Source organism: Poecilia mexicana, unplaced genomic scaffold (assembly GCF_051168715.1).
Source record: "Poecilia mexicana isolate PSO_F unplaced genomic scaffold, ASM5116871v1 scaffold_3, whole genome shotgun sequence".
NCBI classification, from domain to species: Eukaryota; Metazoa; Chordata; class Actinopteri; order Cyprinodontiformes; family Poeciliidae; genus Poecilia; species Poecilia mexicana.
Genome location: NW_028263372.1, coordinates 14,859,208 through 14,877,725, shown reverse-complemented (window position 1 = coordinate 14,877,725; position 18,518 = coordinate 14,859,208). Strand labels below are relative to the sequence as shown.

The 18,518-nt window shown below is 39.6% G+C and overlaps 3 protein-coding genes, 1 long non-coding RNA gene and 2 other non-coding genes across 7 annotated transcripts in view; 3 read left to right on the top strand and 3 right to left on the bottom strand.

Moving 5' to 3' along the window:
• Positions 1–174: 174 nt before the first annotated feature.
• Positions 175–2,386, top strand: gpalpp1 (GPALPP motifs containing 1). Its single transcript, XM_014981921.2, has 7 exons — positions 175–352; positions 478–589; positions 664–753; positions 892–1,141; positions 1,244–1,408; positions 1,496–1,597; positions 1,718–2,386. The coding sequence occupies exons 1-7, from the start codon at positions 268–270 to the stop codon at positions 1,934–1,936; spliced, it is 1,023 nt and encodes a 340-aa protein (XP_014837407.2). The 5' UTR covers positions 175–267; the 3' UTR covers positions 1,937–2,386.
• Positions 2,387–3,009: 623 nt separating this feature from the next.
• Positions 3,010–8,650, top strand: gtf2f2a (general transcription factor IIF, polypeptide 2a). 2 transcript variants are annotated; one of them, XM_014981922.2, is made up of 9 exons: positions 3,010–3,167; positions 3,972–4,045; positions 4,413–4,437; positions 4,807–4,945; positions 6,015–6,068; positions 7,389–7,470; positions 7,589–7,688; positions 7,847–7,990; positions 8,145–8,650. In XM_014981922.2, the coding sequence occupies exons 1-9, from the start codon at positions 3,102–3,104 to the stop codon at positions 8,265–8,267; spliced, it is 807 nt and encodes a 268-aa protein (XP_014837408.1). In that variant the 5' UTR covers positions 3,010–3,101; the 3' UTR covers positions 8,268–8,650. The 2 variants fall into 2 exon arrangements, with proteins under 2 accessions (XP_014837408.1, XP_014837409.1); XM_014981923.2 differs by lacking the exon at positions 6,015–6,068.
• A 1,054-nt stretch (positions 8,651–9,704) lies between these two features.
• Positions 9,705–11,422, bottom strand: LOC106914837 (uncharacterized). Its single transcript, XR_001417688.2, has 4 exons — positions 11,275–11,422; positions 10,534–10,707; positions 10,190–10,246; positions 9,705–9,828 (listed from the first exon to the last, which is right to left on the bottom strand). It is a non-coding gene; the product is annotated as an uncharacterized LOC106914837 (long non-coding RNA).
• On the bottom strand, positions 10,022–10,153 carry LOC148160189 (small nucleolar RNA SNORA31). The gene has a single exon (XR_015762606.1). It is a non-coding gene; the product is annotated as a small nucleolar RNA SNORA31 (small nucleolar RNA).
• Positions 10,344–10,479, bottom strand: LOC148160188 (small nucleolar RNA SNORA31). The gene has a single exon (XR_015762607.1). It is a non-coding gene; the product is annotated as a small nucleolar RNA SNORA31 (small nucleolar RNA).
• Positions 11,423–11,755: 333 nt separating the features above from the next.
• Positions 11,756–18,518, top strand: part of LOC106914833 (protein TANC1-like) — a 41,126-nt gene continuing 34,363 nt past the window's right edge. Inside the window, exons 1-5 of the mRNA XM_014981912.2 lie at positions 11,756–11,905; positions 12,085–12,189; positions 13,244–13,435; positions 15,280–15,372; positions 16,883–17,013. Of these exons, the coding sequence (XP_014837398.2) occupies positions 12,114–12,189; positions 13,244–13,435; positions 15,280–15,372; positions 16,883–17,013 (492 nt within the window). The 5' untranslated portion in view covers positions 11,756–11,905; positions 12,085–12,113. The remainder of the gene's footprint in view (positions 11,906–12,084; positions 12,190–13,243; positions 13,436–15,279; positions 15,373–16,882; positions 17,014–18,518) is intronic.

Sequence of the window (18,518 nt, the reverse complement as noted above, 5' to 3'; positions counted from 1 at the left end):
ATAATAATAATGATAATAATAATAATAATAATAATATTAAGTCATGACCACAATATATTCATTATTTTAATTCATTTATTTTAATTTTGTGTGCTTTTACTTTGCACTTACTTCCGGTTTTACCACGTTGGTGTTTGTTAACTTAACGAGAAATCCTGCCGTTCCGGTGTTTAACTTCCTGTGTGAAAGGTTACAAATGTTTCCTGAAGCATAGGTCTGTTTTTGTTAGACTGACTTCTTATTTTAACAGAAACAGCTGCATCAAATATGTCTTCTGATAAATTAATTGGGCCTGCTTTACCGCCGATGTTTAGAAAGGATGGATCTGAAAGCGACGAGAGTGAAAATGATTGTAAGAAACTGATATTTAGTTTTAAGCGATCAAAAACATACTTCCATTTATTATTATTATTATTATTATTATTATTATTATTATTTTATTTTCCAGCTGTTGTTTTTTCTCTTTACACTCTGTAGTCGCTGGTCCCGCGCTGCCTCCCGGTTATAAGCGGGGGGAGCCGTCCAGTTCTTCGGATGAGAGTGAGCCGGAGGTGACGTTCAAAAGACCCAGGACTGGAGGAACTGCAGAGTGGGTGGCCACGATAATGTTTGGTCATGAAAAGTGATCCAACAAGCACAACAGTAACATGTGTGTCTATACAGGGTGACCAAAGATGAGGATGATGGTGATGATGATGGTTTCTTTGGACCAGCTTTGCCACCAGGATTTAAAAAACAGAGTTCACCAGAAAGGTGAGCGAAAACATCTTGTATTACTTTAGGCAGACGTGGTAAATAATATTTATATTAAGGTGTGACAAAAAGCTTCAAAAGAAGAAATCTGTAAAGGAGCTGAAAGGCCCAAGTTAGATGAATGTGTTATTTTCTCAGACCCCCTGTGCTGGGACCAGCTTTGCCCCCCGGGTTCCACAGAGCAGCATCTGACAGCGATGATGGGGAAGACGGAGAGGGCCTCCCAGGGCCTGCGCTGCCTCCAGGATACCAGGCCGAGCGTTCCAGCAGTGAAGCAGAGGACGAGGATGTGATCGGGCCCATGCCCGCCAAAGGGCCCATTCAAGACTCAGTGGCTCTCGAATTTGAACGAAGAGCACAAAGGATGAAAGAGAAGCTCACTGGAGAGGTTGTCCTTCTCCCACATAATATGAACTGTAGTCTTTTATCATTTATAGATTGTCATTTATAAATAAATTTCCCCTGCTCTCTCTAATTCTTATGTACTTAGGAGGCCCCTGAGGTGGTGTCTAGAGAAACGTGGATGACGGAGCTCCCACCAGAATTGCAGCACATTGGTTTAGGGGCTCGAACCTTCAAGAAGAGGTCAGGTCCAGAGAACAACGATCGATCGATTTGGACGGACACACCGGCAGACAGGGAGCGCAAGGCCCGGGTAGTTATTTTTTATAATAATTTACCGTTTGTAGTGGTGTTCAACTTAACTGTTGGTTGGATCTCAAAAAGTTATGTTTACCAACAGGAACGGCTTGAAGGAAAGAAAACTGGCGAGGCAAAGAAGGATAAAGTCCCACAAGTTTCTCGAAGGGACGTAGAAATGGCAGAAAAAGTATCAAAATACAATGTAAGTAGCTGTTCTCTTTTACTACAAAATACCCCCCTTTACAGTACCTATTAGAGGCATTCATACCTCTTGAAGTTTTTCGTATTTTCTCACACTAGCGATACCTTTCTTATTTTCAAGGAGTCCAAACGGGGTGAGTCTCTCATGAGTTTACACTCAAAGAAGCTGAAGGAAAAAGCCAAAGAGACGGCGGACAAGCCAGTAGAGAGGAGGCCGTTTGATAGAGACGAAGACCTGCAGGTCAATCGCTTTGATGAAGCCCAGAAGCAGCGGCTGTTGAAGAAATCTCAGGAACTGAACACTCGCTTCTCACACAGCAAAGATCGAATGTTTCTGTAGGATTTTGTTAGAATTAATGAAAATTTGTGTAGCTTTCTGGCTGTTGTATGAGGTTGTGGCCATACTTTTGTAAAGGACAACTGATTTTTTTTTTTTTTTGTAAAAACAAACAAACAAAAAGTGTGGTGAAGTTTGCATATTTTTAAGAAGGTTCTTAGGACTGGTAATATGTAAATATGTTCAGATGTATTCTTCCGTCTTATAACTTGTTTGTGGATACCAGATACCCATAAAGCATTTAGTTTATCTATGTCCATTCTGTCACACTATTGGTGACAATATTTTTGTTTAATGTTTTTATTTTGGACTTATAAGAATCCATTTACTGTTGTAAATGCAACAGAGTGGCAAACAGTGTTGTTAAATGAAAGCTGGATCTCTGATCTCTGCATAAATAAATGTTTTATTTCAATAGTATGTAATAAACCCTGCCAAATTAGCGCCATCACATTTATGGATTTTTTTCCCCTTAGGTACACGTAAATAGGATTGCATGGAGTTTGTATGTTCTTTAATGCACGTGTGGGTTGTCTCTGGGTCTTCCAGCTTTTTCTCCAGTCCACACATATTACTCTTGGGTTATTTGATCACTCTAAATTGCCCTGTGGTATGAGTGTGTTTATACTGTGTGTACCTGTATTTTCCCTGTGATGGAGTGGTAATCTGTCTCTTCCACCAACTCACTACAACTTTGAAAGGATCAGCAGGTAAACAGATTGATGGATGTAAATAGCATATGCAAAGAAATTCTGAAAGAAACAAAAACATTTTTAACGTCAGTTTATTTTGAATAGGAAATGAAAACTACAAAAATGGCATTAAGAAAACAACAAATCAGCAGAACCAGACTGTACTAGATTGTAACCAGATTATACTCCTGATAAAAGTGACCTGTGTACATTTGTACGTTTCATTTGTAAAACAGCTTGCACATTTGTCATGTTTGGTTAAGCTTTTACAAAACTATTTTTATAGCTTGAATAAACTTCTATCCCAAAACAATGACTAAATAATCTTTTCCTAGTTTGTATTCATGTTTTCTTACATAAAAACGAGGAAGCGAAAACTGGAAAGACCCATCAGAGCTTCCGTACTCACTACTTACCGTATTTCTGTTGATCTCGCGTGTGGTAGTTTTTATAGTAAGTTAGCATTGTTTTACAGCATGTCAGAAAAAGGAGAAGTGGATTTAACAGGTGCAAAGCAGAATACTGGTGTTTGGCTGGTAAAGGTGAGTATATGCCAGCCACAACCAAGTTCATAAATGAGCTAAAGACTAATTATTTAAAGATAGCCGAGGCTAAATGTTAGCTTAGCATATTAGCGCTATATGTTATTACCATATCGGAGACTAAGGAGTTTGGCTTGGCATGGCAAAGAAATATTCAATTTGGCCGAGCATTGCAAAAATAAAGCTCTGCCGTAATAAAAATTTAGCTTCGATAATAAAAGACTAATTACGTGAAAGCTTTATATTGTATTGTGTGTTCGTTGTTTCTTGGACTTTACAAGTTTCCATGGCAATTAAGAATTTTTTTTTAAATTAATTGATTAATCTGAATGAGCTGTGTTGTTTACTATTGCAATTTGCTTCATGTAATGTTTTTGTTGAAAGCTCAATTTAACAAGATTACATTCAAAATGATGAAGCCACGTTCATTATTTTAATGTTGTGATTGATTCAGTAAAATATAATAAGGCCTCGAAATATGAAGTATTGATGTTTAAAGAGTTTATTACTCTATCTAAGCCTAATAGAGTGAAATGCTTGTTTTACTTACTTTTATAAGAAGCATCAATTGCTGATGAAGACACTAATTTGGGTTTTACAACTGAATTATAAAGTCAAACCAGAATTTGAAAAATAAAGTGCACCTCAAACCAATAGTCATAATTTCTGTCCTCAGATTTTCCATTTGAACAAAAGGGGGGATATATACACATTTAATTGTACCATATCAGTTGTTTTCAGAGGCAAAAAAACCCCAAAACATCCTGGTTGATAAACACTCGTTTTTGATTTATGATTTTGCAGGTGCCGAAGTACCTCTCTCAGCAATGGGCAAAAGCTACAGGAAGAGGCGAGGTCGGGAAAATCAGAATTTGCAAGTATGTGAAATTAGGCTTCTGTCTGCAAGGCATGCAAATATGTGTGCTAGTGGTGAATTTTCTGCAAGCTTCTTATGCTAGATGGAAGTTTTTTCACTATAACCCACGCAGAAAATGCTTCATAGGAAACAACGCTGTTTATTATTATTATTATTATTATTATTATTATTCTCCTCAGATACAATAACTTCTGAAAGCACAGTGGCATAGGCACGTGCAGGAAGAAAGAAGATTGGCACTAACAAAGTAGATAAAGAGAGGAAATTAAAACTAAAATATGTAGATGGGTTTTTATTATGCCATAAGTGATGCATATCTTCTTGCCAGCCAGTTCAGTGAAATATTGTCTTTTGCTTTTATTTTAAAGAAAAGGAAACCAAGGAAAACCAGAGGTAAGTGACGTTTTATAGAACTATGCAGCATCCCCCAAATATATACGTAACACATAATGTGCAAGACATGCTTTTATCACTTCCTTCTTGACAAACAAAAGTAAGAATGATCATAGTCGATTTAAAAGGTGACACAATGCTTTTGCCAAGAATAAGTTCACAAATTGTAATTTTTATACCTGGGTGTACCCATCATTAACCTGTATTTCTACAACTCTTCAGTCATGTTTCTGTGTACAACTTTGAAATCTGGAGTTTAACACCTATAAATAAGAGACTAGCTAAAAATGAAATAAACTAAGAACTGAATAAAAACTATTTGTTCAGTTCTTAGTGGTCTCAAAACTCCCACATGGCTGCTCTCTACAGGTGTCTTTCACTTTAAATGAAGAGCTGACTACCATCGAAGGCATCGAAGACAAAACGGTGTCTGCACCTCGCGAGCATCCGTTCACCATGCAGTCCGTGGGGGGTCAGATGCTGGCGGTCTTCACGGAGACTTCATCCGGTGAGTTTCCGATACGGAATGATTAGTTGCGCTTCAATATGAGACACTCGGTTAACGCTCAGTCATTCTTAGATTTCTGTGATGTGAAACATCTTCGCTGGTGAAGGCATCCATTCTGCTACCTGTGCATTCTTGCTCTATACGTCTTTCCCCTGCTTGTACTCCTTGCCTCCGTGTGTTGAGAACAGACCTTTTCTTGAGTGAGACGTTGTCCACATTAACGAAACTGTACATACCAGTAACGTACCGCATCCACTGGATAAGCGAACACTCAAAAGAAAACAGTCGTCATAGTCTGTATCTTGTCTGCTTTGTGTTTTGTTTTGGTGAGAGTACCGCCGTGTATTTGTTTGATCGTGTGTCATTTATTGGTTTTTGATTCACTTTTTAAGTGTACTGAGAGTAAGAGGAGTGGCTTTATTGTCAGAACTGTTGCAGTGTCACTGAATCAGCACAAATCATCACTCGGTGTGGAGTTGATTTAATTTCTGCATGGGCTTCCGTGGTTTCAGTCTGGGCTTCAAATGCCTTTTTTTTCCCCCCACTGCGAATGTTCTCAGGTTTGGTTTTATGTGCTCTTGGTGCTAATGGACTTGTGCTGCAGTTCTTTCTTTGACTGCAAACATCCGTGTCCATCTGTGTGTAATGGGCTGCACTGAAACACTGTAGAGGCTAAACACAGTTTGAACAACATATATTTTAATACCATGTGGATCTTCTTTTTTTTTTTTTTTTTAACTTTACTATATATTTTTAGAGCCTATAAAACAGACATAAACTTACATCGTTTTCTAGCTCTGCATAAAGCCTTTTTTGAAATTCAGTTCATAAAATAAGCCTCTGTGCAGCCCTCTGGGTGTGTATCGGCGCTGATACACAGTGTCTGTTGCTTGCTTGCGTTAAGGTCTCTCTGGCTTCTGCTTGGTGGAAAAATATGCAATGAAGCTGTGTGATTTAACATTTTCGTGTGGGACTAAACCCTGGCTATGGCTCTTATTGTTTAATCCCCTCCTCCCCTCGTTCTGCATTCCCCTGTGTTTTCATGTGTACCATCCCTCCCTTCCTGTAGGCCAGTCAGAAGAAAGATCTGATGGCAGCAGCTCAGGTTCGGGGGCAGGTCCAGGTGAGTCCTCCATTTTTGCAGAAAGCGAGAGCTCTGATCAAAGGAGTGGCGATCTTTAGAAACATCTGGAAGTTGTGGCGTTGCATCATGAAGCCATATAGAGACAACATTGGAGCTTGGAATATTTTTATGGCAGTAACATTTAGGCTCTTCTGAAGCAGAACAAAGTCTTTATCCTTGGGAATTGTTGGACATACACTTGTGTTAATTGGTCCGCACATTTTGATTTTGGTTGTGCTCAAAAATCAGTCCAGATGTCAAATGTGACTCATCATGAGCAGGTTACAGTTCTGTGTGATGATTGGTGAAGTTGTGGAAATCTTATAGAAAACTGTTTGGCTTGGACTTTAGTAAAAATGTTGTCATTGACTTGATGTGTGCTCTTCCTTCCAAACAGATTTTACTGAATGAAACAAGTTATAGAAAATTATGAAAACCTGTTGAATATTTAGCTCTATGCTAAGAAATATTCATATCTCTTTTTTTAATTGTACAAAAATCCACATTAGTCATCTTTTGTTTACTTATTAAATGAATGGCAAATCTGGATTTTGCAGCTGAAGAAAAATGTAGGGCATCCTACCCTCTTATTGTTAGTCTCGCCCCCTTTGGTTGAAATATCTTCAGTGAAAAACGTATATAGCCAACTAACAGCTTTTGCCCTCTATATGAGGAAAGTTTACCTCACAAATATGCTTGAGGGGTGTCTTGCAGCATCTCAATGGAACCGAGATGTGGACTTTTACCGGGCTCAGGCGCTTTCAGTTTCAAAATTGTTAACCAGTTATTGGTTGACTAATTTGTATGTTTGGATAATTTTCATCCTGCAGTTCTGGTTATGTTTTTTTTTATTTTTGTTTGTTTGTTTTTTTTGTTTTGTTTTTAAATTGATTTTGTATTCTGTGAACTGGCCAGGTCCTACTGCAGCCAGACTCTTCCACCTCCACATTTCACATGACTGAACAACCAAATAATACTTTAATATCACAGCTTTCATTCATGTTACATTCACATCAGTGGAACTTAAAAATGGCTCCAGTATTGTAGTGAACAGATGACAAGGCTTACAGGCCACAGTTGCTACACAAGCTGGTGTGAGGCCATCTAGTACTTATTGCAGCTTTAGTCAGATTTTTTCCTTCAGACTGATTTTTTTATTTATTTTTTCGTGCAAGTTGCAAAAGAACCTTCTGTTCTTAGCATCTCATCTGGTGTAATGTATATCCATTTCGATCTCCTGAACTTTGACTAAAACATTTTTAAACTGATTCATTCTGTTTGTTTCTATTCAGCATTTGACATAACTTTGCCATTTTTCAGATAAGATAGCCTTGGAGGGAGTGGTGGTGCAGAGAGCAGAATGCAGACCTGCTGTTAGTGAAAGCTACATGAAATTAAAGAGGTGAGTGTATTTTCTTCAGACTACACAAGGGTTAAAAAGCTAATCCGTTCAACAAACCATTGCAGTTTTCTGTGAACTTCAGGTGTGTTTGTATTGTGCATGTCATCATATCTTACAGGCTACAAATTGAAGAGTCTTCCAAACCAGCGAGGTTGTCACAGCAGTTGTTGAAACCCGTCACCACCAACTACAAACCTGTGGCCAACCACGACTACAATGTAAAAAAAAAAAAAAAAAAAAAATCAAACTTTTTTTTTTTTCTCATTCATTTCATTTGCCTGCACGAATTTTCAGGCCTCATGTAGAAATATGTCCACTTTTTGCAAAACATGCGAGTTTATTTCTGGTAACTGAGCTCTGCTTACTTTTGCTGCAGCGTGAATACGAGCGGAAAAAGAAAGAGGAGGGCAAGAGAGCGAGATCTGACAAACAGCAGGTGCTGGACATGTTGTTTTCTGCGTTTGAGAAGCACCAGTATTACAACATCAAAGACTTGGTGGACATCACCAAACAGCCTGTGGTGAGAACACGACAGGAAAAATTGTACTATTAATCCACTAATGCTGAGGGATTCTAAAGAATCTTGTTTGTCCAGAAGATTGCTTTTATGGAAACAAACAAATGTTGCTCCAGATTTATTTTTGACTGTTTTCCATTTTTGGTTGTCTTCACAGACATATCTGAAGGAAATCTTGCGTGATATTGGCATCTACAATGTTAAAGGGACACACAAGAACACCTGGGAACTCAAGCCGGAGTACAGACATTACCAAGGAGAGGAAAAAACTGATGAATAGTTTTTTTTTTTTTTTTTTAATTTGTAAACCCTTGTATTGTCACAGATGTTGTGGTTCCTATTTCTTTATGCTAGGATTCAACATGGGTGAAGCAGTGAGAAGAGGTTTTTTGTTTTGTTACAGTTTCTGCACACGACCCCTCAGCTTGGCTTCCATAAGAGAACTCTAACATTTGGAAATTTATTTCTAGGCTGCTTTTGATGCCTTTTTTGTATGGAAAGTCATAGTATTTTGACTGCAAGCAATTAACTATGTAGGATGTGGCAGGTAAATATTTTTTATCCAAATGTGATTTGGATGGAACAAATCTTCTGCACTGGAGGTTTTACTGGGTTTTAAGTGTTTTACATTTGATTTATGTAATAAAGTTGTCAGTAGAACCATTTTGACTTATGTGAGAGATAAACAGCACAACATTACACCTCTGGAAACAAGTGTTGTCAAATACAGACATCTCAAAAATAATGTGAAGAAATTTTAAAATTTCTGTCACTTATTTCCAAAAGTAAAACTTAAGTGCAAGCCCTCCCAAGCATCGGGTATAAACTGTGCACAATTATTTGGCAAGTGAGTATTTTACTCATGTCATATTTTTTAACTCCAAACTTGGATGCACAATGGATTTAAGCATACAGGTTATGTATACCTGTATTGAGTGAGAGTGTGCATACTTATGCAGCTTCTCTTCTTTAGGGCCAAAAAACAAGGGAAACAATTGAGAACGTGTGGGCAGTTCTTAAATTAGACTTTGCTGCTGCAGCCATCAGCAAATTAAGACAATGACAAACTTAATGAAGTTAAGTTTGAAGACAAACTGAAGTTTGTCAGTTATGGAACATGGGGGGTATACTGGTCACTGATTTTTGTCAAACGTTCACTGGAAAGTTTGGACCCAGTTCTCACTTGGATACAAGCGAGTTAATGTTTATGTAGTTTAACAATTCTGCACAATAATTGTGCAGATATAGAAAAGCCAAAACCTAACTTTATTTTAAGCAATTTGGATTAAGAAAGCAGTTGGTGATTAATGAAAATCAAAGGCTTGCATAATTGTGCACAATGTAGGAATGTACACATTTCAGAGGCCTGACTTTATTATGCACACTTCTATGAAACTAGAAGACAATTTTAGGCTGTCATTTTAAGCCATCAAATTACAAGGAAGAGGCTTGAAAATGGGTCACTAAAATTAATCTTTACCCATTTCACAACTTGACATCTCAGGTACATCTCAATATTCTTGAGATGTACCTGTATACACACCAGGTTCATTCAAGACGTCCCTTTGAATCTTGCACTATACAGGCATCTCCAGATATTTAAATTGCTTTGCGACATTTAAAAAGCAAATGTAAAGCTTTGTTACAAAAAAAACTGTTGAATTATAAAATTTGAGCCATTTCTCTGAAATGAACTAAAGATCAGAATGAAAACACATTTAGGGATTTGTAATTTTTTTTTATTACAAAAAGCATGAAAACACAAAAATCAGTCTTCAGAATGATGGAGACGATAAAATCCAAGCGACGCAGGATGACTGTAGAAACGTCTCACCCGTTTCCTGCAAGAGAAAATCATTTTCAGTGGATGCATGAAGCAAATAGTTATCGAGCTCAGGATCATTCAACTCAATCATTTCTGTGACTGGCCACATTTACACAGTGGAAGTTGAATTTCTCTAAAATGCATAGTTATTCACTGCAGTTGGATGAAATGTCTAAATGCTTAGGACTTGCGTCATACCTAGTAGGTTTAAATGTACTCCTCAATCTAATCTGGCTACTGTAGCATTTAGCAGTCAGAAAACATGAGGAAGGTTCAGTTTAGCATCGCTATGCAAACCAAGAAGCCAAAGAAGCCTGCTTCAGGTCTATCAGTGGATGCAAATCAAAGTCTCATCAAATTAATTAATTTGTGCTCACCTGCTGTCACACATTGCTCACTGTTCACTGCTGCTGTTAAACGTCATGTCAAGTAACCTTAACACAAGGGAAAGAGGAAAAAGCGTGAAGACCTGAAACTAGTGACATCATGAAGTATACCCATTGAGTTTATAATACAGAAACGGTAAAGTATGTTTGTTTTCCCCTCTTCAATCTGAGGCACCATTGAAAACAGGCGCGCAGAAAGCGCAGGGACGTTTACTGTTGCATCTGAAATAATAAAACACAGGTTCTCTCACAACAGAGAGCCCGGGCTGTCAAAGATGCACATCGTAACCAGCCGATCAAAATAAAGAGTCTCAGTAATCAACAAGTATACTTACAAAAACGACTGCTGCTCTTCTGAGTTCACCCACGGCGTATTTTGCTGAATCTATGCATGATGCTTGAATAGCCTGCTTCAACATCACTTATCAGATCAATGCACTAATGCCAGACACACAGACATCATCCAAAATCAGGGACGAAGAGGTGACCGTCCAATGAAATGCGATTAGCTAGGGGTAAAAGAAAAAAAAAAGAGCCTTTACATTATACACAAAAACAACTAGGGGTTGGTTACTGTAGTTTATGGGTGATTTAAATGGACGAGAAGTTGCTACAGCAATTGTCCAATCTCCCCACCCCCACAAAAAAACTTACAAATCGCTCACTACATACTTTATAGTGAGACTTGCATAGGTTTGGAGCAGATTAAATACTGTACAAGTTTATGTACTGCTGAAAAATTATTTGCCTTGAGCAGATTGGGAGGGTCAAAAAGAAAATCTTTACAGTAATAACAGGAAGCTACCTCAAATCGGCACACTATTGGTTTAAAAACCCACCACTCCAAGCTAACAAACTTTCGACAGAATGGAATTAGCCAATAGATGAAATTCAGGCACAATTTCCCAGCATTTATTAAATTACCAGGACCGAACATATCTTGTTAGCTTCCTACAATGTGGAACTAGGTGGAGCTAGCTACTTTCCACGTGGTTGCTGGTTTGTGAAATAAAAGCTCTCTATTATTGTCAAAGGACTTTCCTATTTGGCCAAAATAAATGTTCGGAAATACTTACCGAGCAACTCGACATGTGAAGTAACTAGACTGATAATCTTGTAAAACATTGTGAACTTCTGCTAGCTTCTCACAGCGACCAGCTACAGAAAAGGACGCTACGGCTCTTAGCTTCCAGCTTTTATAGGTTGCTGGTTGATGCTCGTTTCGCCCCCTTGTGGACGAAAAGAAAACGTTTATCAACACCACCGCCCCCTAGTGTTCACAGAAGGGGTTGCCTTAAATAATGTATTCTCAATCAATTCAGTTCACGAACGCTTTTTATCGACTTATTTACTTGATTATCTGATTGTTTTGATGATTTTGTGGTAGGTTAATCATATATTAGCATTTGTAATAGTCATAATATGCAACGATAAATAGCAGTCGTTAATGATAAAATAATATGTTTCAAGTGAAAACATGAAAGTCTGGTAATATAAATAATATATATATATTTTTCAAATGCTTACGACATATTTAGATCACGAGGCACACATGCTCGCGCAGGAGACGCGCTCCCGTCTCCCTTGATCATTTTGTGAGAGCACGTCACACTCTTTAATTGGACTCCGCCAGCCAGCGAAAGTAGTCTCTCTGCTGCTTCCCATGGATATAAGTGAAGGCACGCTGGCATCCAGGAAGACTTAAAGGTAACCATAGCTCTCATTGTGTTTAATATCTCTGTTATGTTTTCCATCAGTGAGCGAAAATAACCTTTTTAAAAAAGACGGTAATGGTCTCAAAATACTCCACAAGAAACACAACGAGTAGAGTTCCCTGAAATTATATGCTCAAATCTAATGTGTGCCTTTTTTTATTTCTTTTAAAGGCGGTACAGACCAGAGAAGGACTCCAGCTATGTTCAGAGCAGTGTTCGGAAATAAGAAGGAAGGAGGAGGGAAAAAAGGAGACAAAAAGAGCCAGAAAAATGCAGGTAACAGTAAAACTACTGATACACTAAAAGTCGAAGAGAAACTTGTACAAATGCACTGCTATTTCCAAGTCTTTTTTTTTTTTTCTGTTGGACCCTCATGCTGAATCTAGTATTCAGATAAGAAAACATATTTGTACATTGTTAAAGGTCTTGTTTTATTTGCTGACAATATTCAGGCTCTCTCCTCCTGGGTGAGGCAAATGGAGCCATTTCAATTAGCCTAATTAATCAGTGTCTGTCCTTCACACGGTGTCCCGCTGATTTTATTTTAAGTGTGTCAGTCAAAGTTGGATTGGGCTAGGCAAACATCATGACCTACTAAACAAAAGCCAAAAGAATTTGTGAGTGGTTCGTACAAAGCAGATAAGGTTAACCTGCAGAGATGCTGCGCACACTGAATGCTTTGTGGCGCTGTCAGTGAATTAGCAGCTCTCGCATCTTTGGCATGCTCTGGAAGCCCTATGTATTTTTCAGAGGCTGAACTTGTCAACTCGCAGCAGTACAGAGAAGAATTCAGCGTGCACGGTGAAGATATATGAACATAAGTAGAGCTCAGTATTAGAGCAACCATGTTGCTCATTAATATTTAATATTGCGCTGCTCTGGGAAGCAAAGAACAGAGAGGAGGACAGAGAACTGTGTCAGTCTCATTAAATTCATATGGTGTGTTTACAGTACGCGCTGGCATGACTCCAATCTTTTGAATAAAATAAACGACCACTTCATCTCGTCTTGTTTCTGGTGATCTTGTGGATTTACACTAACTTATTTATAGCATATCTTCCTAGTTTACACATCATACTCATAAAGACTAATTTATTACGAAACTACTCACACCATTTTGACATTTTATTTATACATTTTAATAAGAATTTAGAGTGTTGCTTGATGATATTTCAAAGTTTCAAGCCTAGGCTTAGATGCTTCAGTTGCAATCAACATTATAATGTTACTATTATGAACTGATGTATGAGCATTCCCTAAGGAGGGACATGGCCATCTTCCTGGTCAAAGGTCTGGCTAATCAACACCTTTTCCCATCTGTCCCATGCAGGTGTCGAGGTTCACATGCCCTGCATTCAGCAAAGGGGCAGCGGCCAGCGTGCCACTCATCACCACGGACATAATGGGAGCCATTTAAATCGGAAGAGATTGACTAAAGGCGTGTCCATTTCTTTACCGTCCTCTCCGCTTCTCCCTCGCCAGGGCGACATAGTTTCCTCTCAGTCCTGCGTCAAGTTCCAAGGTGGGTCGCTATTAAAGTAATCAACACAAAGCAACGTCTCGGTGACAAAGAGCTGTGCGTAAGGGACTCGCTGTAAAGGGAGCGAGATGCTTTTGCATGGCTCCGCTTTGTTAAGCAGGGAGCTTCAGTGCGTTCACTTGTTCCATACATGACAGAAAGTACAAGTGCAGGTCCTCAGGGCCCAACAAACACGAGACAGATTGTCAGAGTTAATAATTCAGAGAAACAACTGAAGGCGATGCCCCCCAATTAGGTTGCTCAATGTCAGGGCATTTTATTGCTTTGGATCTGCACACTAAATAATCTGGGAATTGATGAGAGTACTCAAAGCAAATACAGTTTTGGCTATAGTTTGCTTAAGATCACATAGGTTTTGTGTATTGGTGGATGTAGTTTTTAATAGTTTATATATTTTTTAAAACTCTTTTTTTTCCCCCACATGAGATAAAAAGTTAATGAAAAAAGCTCTTTAAAACATATTTTCCTGGTTGTTGTGAAGTGCAGTTTAAATAAATAATCCTAATCTCTGTTTAAATGAGTTAGAATCCTGAATATAAAAGAAAGGGTGGAGCACATCTTGTGTTAAAAATAGGTCAAAGAGAGAGCCTCTCCTTGATGTAACCATCTTCTTATTTCTTAGTTTCTGCGAGCCCGTCTCCTCTCCTCTCCTTCCCTCCCAAACTGCAAAGCAAAATCAGGAGCCGAGGGAGTGACACAGAGTGAAGAAGATGAGACAGCGAGCACTTAAGAAAAGAGTCCTACTTGCACAGTTTGATCGTGCCTGTCATCAGAGCAGTATTTCTAAATCCGTGCAGCTGTCTTCTGTCAGACAAATTATCAGTGTTAATTTTGCTCGAAATTGCAAATGCTGCAAAGATTTCCAGGAAGTGCACCCTTGCTTAAAGCCTCTCCGACGGTTTCCTTGCTTGCAGCTGGTTTTTAAGGAACGCGTTAATGTTTTGAAAGTGAATTTTTTTGTGTCGATCTCTTTGTCACAAACTGGAAGGATGAAAAGACCGTACAGTTTGCAAGCGAAGGAACTTTAAAATGAGCACATTTCTTGAGTACATTCAAAAACTGTTGTATCAGGGATGCCTTACATTAGGAGAAACAGTAGGTGGCAGTATCTTTTAGCAAGTCCAGCTAGCCATTCAGAAAAAAAAAGTCCTATTACATTTCATTGCATGAATCCTTGCCGCAGCCTAGGAAGGGAAAATTACAGCAAGTTAATGTCCGTAGCGCCCGAGCCCCCCCAAATTCTTTGGCGGTCGTGTACAATCAGATGTAACTACAGTGTGTTTACTCTGCTGAGTTTTCCCTCAGTCTGTCGACACGCACGATTCAAACGGTCACTTCCCCCCCTGAGAATACCAAATTAGCACACTCCCGTGTTTGCAAACGCCTCATCCCTGAGCGTCTCATCTCCTCTCCAGGAGAACCTGCTTCCAACAACCCTGAGATGCTGATGCATAATTTGAGACACACCCACACACATGAGAGAGCACCGATTCCCCTACCACACGCAGACACACACTCACACACACACGCAGCCACACAGCAGAGGCATTAATATGTCATAGATAAACACCCACAATGGTGTGAATAACGTTTGCATGCGTGGCCCTCACTGTGTACGTTCTGCTGTATGCTCCTGGGACACAATTCAAAATTTTGCACCGCAGATCTCATCTGGGTAGGCTTAATCTCCCTGCCTCTCTCTCTCCCTCCTTCTCTCACTCTCACTCACTTTCTTTCATCCCTCCCTTTCTCCACCCTCCAATCCCTGCCTCCCATCCTGGTTGCTCTTCCTCCCTCTCCCTCCTGCCTCTCCGCTGTGGCCAAAGGACGGGCGAGGAAGCCGGAGTATGTGGACGGCTCTTCCAGTACGAGAGAAGCTCTCATCTTTGCTTCCTGCCGTGGCAAGCCAGACCACAGAGGTGAGAACAGGAGCCCATGGGCGTGTTTTTAGCATCGTGTCTGTTTTTTTTTTTTCCCCAGGTACTGATCAATGAAGCTGAATAAGAGTCCGAGTGGGGGGTGAGGCAGGGGAACGAATGAGGTGAAATAGAAAATAGAAAGTGTGTTTTGTCTGCGTGCTAGTTACACCCCTGAAGGCTTTAAAAATAAGTTTTTCTCAAAGATGTGTGTCTGTGCAGGGCAAAAATTGTCTTTGTGGTTTCAAGCAACGAGCTGTTTTGTCTTCTAAGTCCTCACTAAATTTTGTTTGCGCAGATTTTGCTACATCAAAGCCGTCGTGGTGTAAATACACCTCCTCGAGCTTTTCTTTTTTTTTTTTTTTTTACCCTGTGTTTTTGACCAGAGGGCTACCCTTAGGCTAAACAGATTTCGTGAGGCATCTTCCCTTCCCAGTTGCCAGGCACCTCTCAGCTTCCCGTTTCCATTGGCAACTGCCAGGTGGTTTGATGAATGGTACTGGACATGCAGAAATGTCCTCATGTTACTCCAGATTGGACTACGCTAACTGAAAGGAAACTTTTCCTCCCTCTGCACCTCTTTTAAGTTTTCTGCTGCCTGTTGAGGTGTGAAATCTGCAAAAACAAAAATGGAGAAGCTTGCCTCTTGAAATCAACCTTAATTTTCTTCCAATTACAGTCTTGTGATTGGCACATTGTGTGGTATAAAAAAATATATATATATAAAAACAAAAAGTAATGTGGTGTGAGATCTTCAAATGGAAAGCAGAATGAGAAAGTAGCAGTGGAGGGAGTGAGAAATGAATGTGATGTCTTAACGAAAAGATGTTTGTGAGGAGGAGTGAACTGTTCCTGTAATCTGTGATGCTCCGTCATCCTGTTATTTTTTTATTTTTTTATTTTTTTTTTGTGGGGCGTGGGGAGTATGCCTACTCAGTATTCATGTGACTCAGCTGAGATCAGTACATACATGTGGTAAGATGACGTAGTAACGTAACGGTGGGCACAGAGATGTGCAAATGCAACAACTCTGCTACAGCCTTTCGTTGCTGAGGTGTTGAGCACACGCCTCGGATGGGCTGGGGTCACGGCGTGAGGGGAGGCTTAAGCAGTGATGAATGAATGCAGCACATGGCTCGTGTCGGCCCAGTTTTCTCCCGGAGAAACGGTGGCAGGCGAGAGCCGGAGCTCTCCGCTGAGTTCATTGAAATTCGCCGCCCGTCTCTCGACAGAGAGCACCTGGCAGGCGTAAAATGCGGGGAACCTCACACAACCTCCCGCCGCTGCCCCAACCGGGGGACTGGAGAGGCACTGTTTGTGGACTTATAACTGGTGCAGCTGGGGGTTGACAAGGGAGGTCCGTACTGACCTGTAGATGCATACATATCTTGCAGGTGTGGGAACCTCACACAAGCAAAACGGAGCTAAAATGGGCGGCGTCTGTCTTCTTTTGGCTGTCGTTCTCCTGTTTCGCCGTTATTAACCAAGTATTGATTTTGTGTATCCCTATCAGACCTCCACGTGGAGCCCCACCTCGGCTCCTCCCTTTCTACCCAGGAACTGATGACCAGACTATGCTTCTTATTGGGCGAAGCAACGGGCAGCACAGCTAGCTCTCCTATGGAGGACAGGAGGGAAAAGAAGGTGGGATATGCATTGATTTACAGCCCTCTCTGAGGTCATTAAGCATGAAAAATATAGATTTTTTTGCCTTTCTCTTCTTCTTTTTTTAATAGAACCATTTTATGAAGATAATCTACACAAAAGTAGATTAAAAAAAAAAAAATTTTATCATCGTCCACAGAGCTCCATTTGTACTCAGCATCCGACAGGTTTTAACCCCTCTGTGAGTCTCTGTGCCTTTGCCTTGCTCAGCCTTGGCCCATTTTCTCAGCCTCATTCCACCACCTGAGCTCCAGATTCAGTCAGCTTTGCAGAGATAGCACGGTTCATGTGAGGAATGTGGGTTGTCCTGGCTAAGATAGATGAGGCTCTGGTATAAAGGGAATAACAAGGAGCTGTTTAAGCTCCGCCGCTTTGCCTCCCAACAGTTTCTGTGTTGCAGAAACGTTGCATCAGTAATGAGGAGACTGTAAATCCACTCAATTAAATGAAAGGGTAAGGGATCTTCAGCCGGGGTTAGTTTTGCTTCTTCTTCTAAAACTCTGCAGTTTAGGACCAAAATCTCCCAGGATGTGTGATAAAAGCAAGTGAGGAATTATTGATTTTTGCAACGAGAGTTTTTATCCCTGTGGCTTTGACTTTGCATACATTTGCGGATTTGTATGCTATAATAAACTTTTTATGCTCAAAATGTATTTATTTAACAGATTTATTTTCCGTTTTGATAGTGTCCTGTACTTAAATTATGTCGGCTTAGCATCGTAAATTATAATATTGCCTTGTTGCAGCTATAAAAACTATTCACTATCAGATTTGTCTACTTTCCTTTAGGTCTGAGTGAAGCAGCAGCATGTTAGAACTTTGATTTGGGAGTAAATTGTGCATTTCTTTAGTAACTAAATTAGTTTTCATCATGAAAACAGTGAAAAATGATATATTTTGATTCCTATCTGACTGTTTCTTTAAATGTCCTCCTTCCCATGCACTAGCATGAAGGCAAGTGCTGTCACATGGACGAGATTCTTGTTAAAAAAGGATGATGGGTTATGGAATTAATTCACCATCATTTTGAAATAGAAGAAATCCATTTAACCTGTGAATGTTTGCTTCCTTAACTGTTCCAGGGGAGTTTCCTGCAGACATGAACACATGTCTGCAAGAAGTCCAGAGTCTGATCATTACAACAGAAGTTAACGTCTACAGATTCTCACTGCTTCTTCTCCGTCTTATTTGGTCTCTGGAGGGATTATGGAACACATTTTACTTTTGCCTCAAAAATTATGATGCAAACAACATTCTTGTAGCTTTAAACATGACCAAATCAGACGTGTTTACGTCACATTTTTACATTTTAAACGAAAAAGTATTTACCACGTTCTGCAAATATTTTGTCTTGAAAACATGTAACAAGTTCTCATTTAAAAAAAATACACCTTTACAAACAAAGTGTAAAACTAAGTGCACCCATATAAAATTGGGTATCTGGTTACATTTACTCAGTTACATTTACATGAGCAACTTTTTTT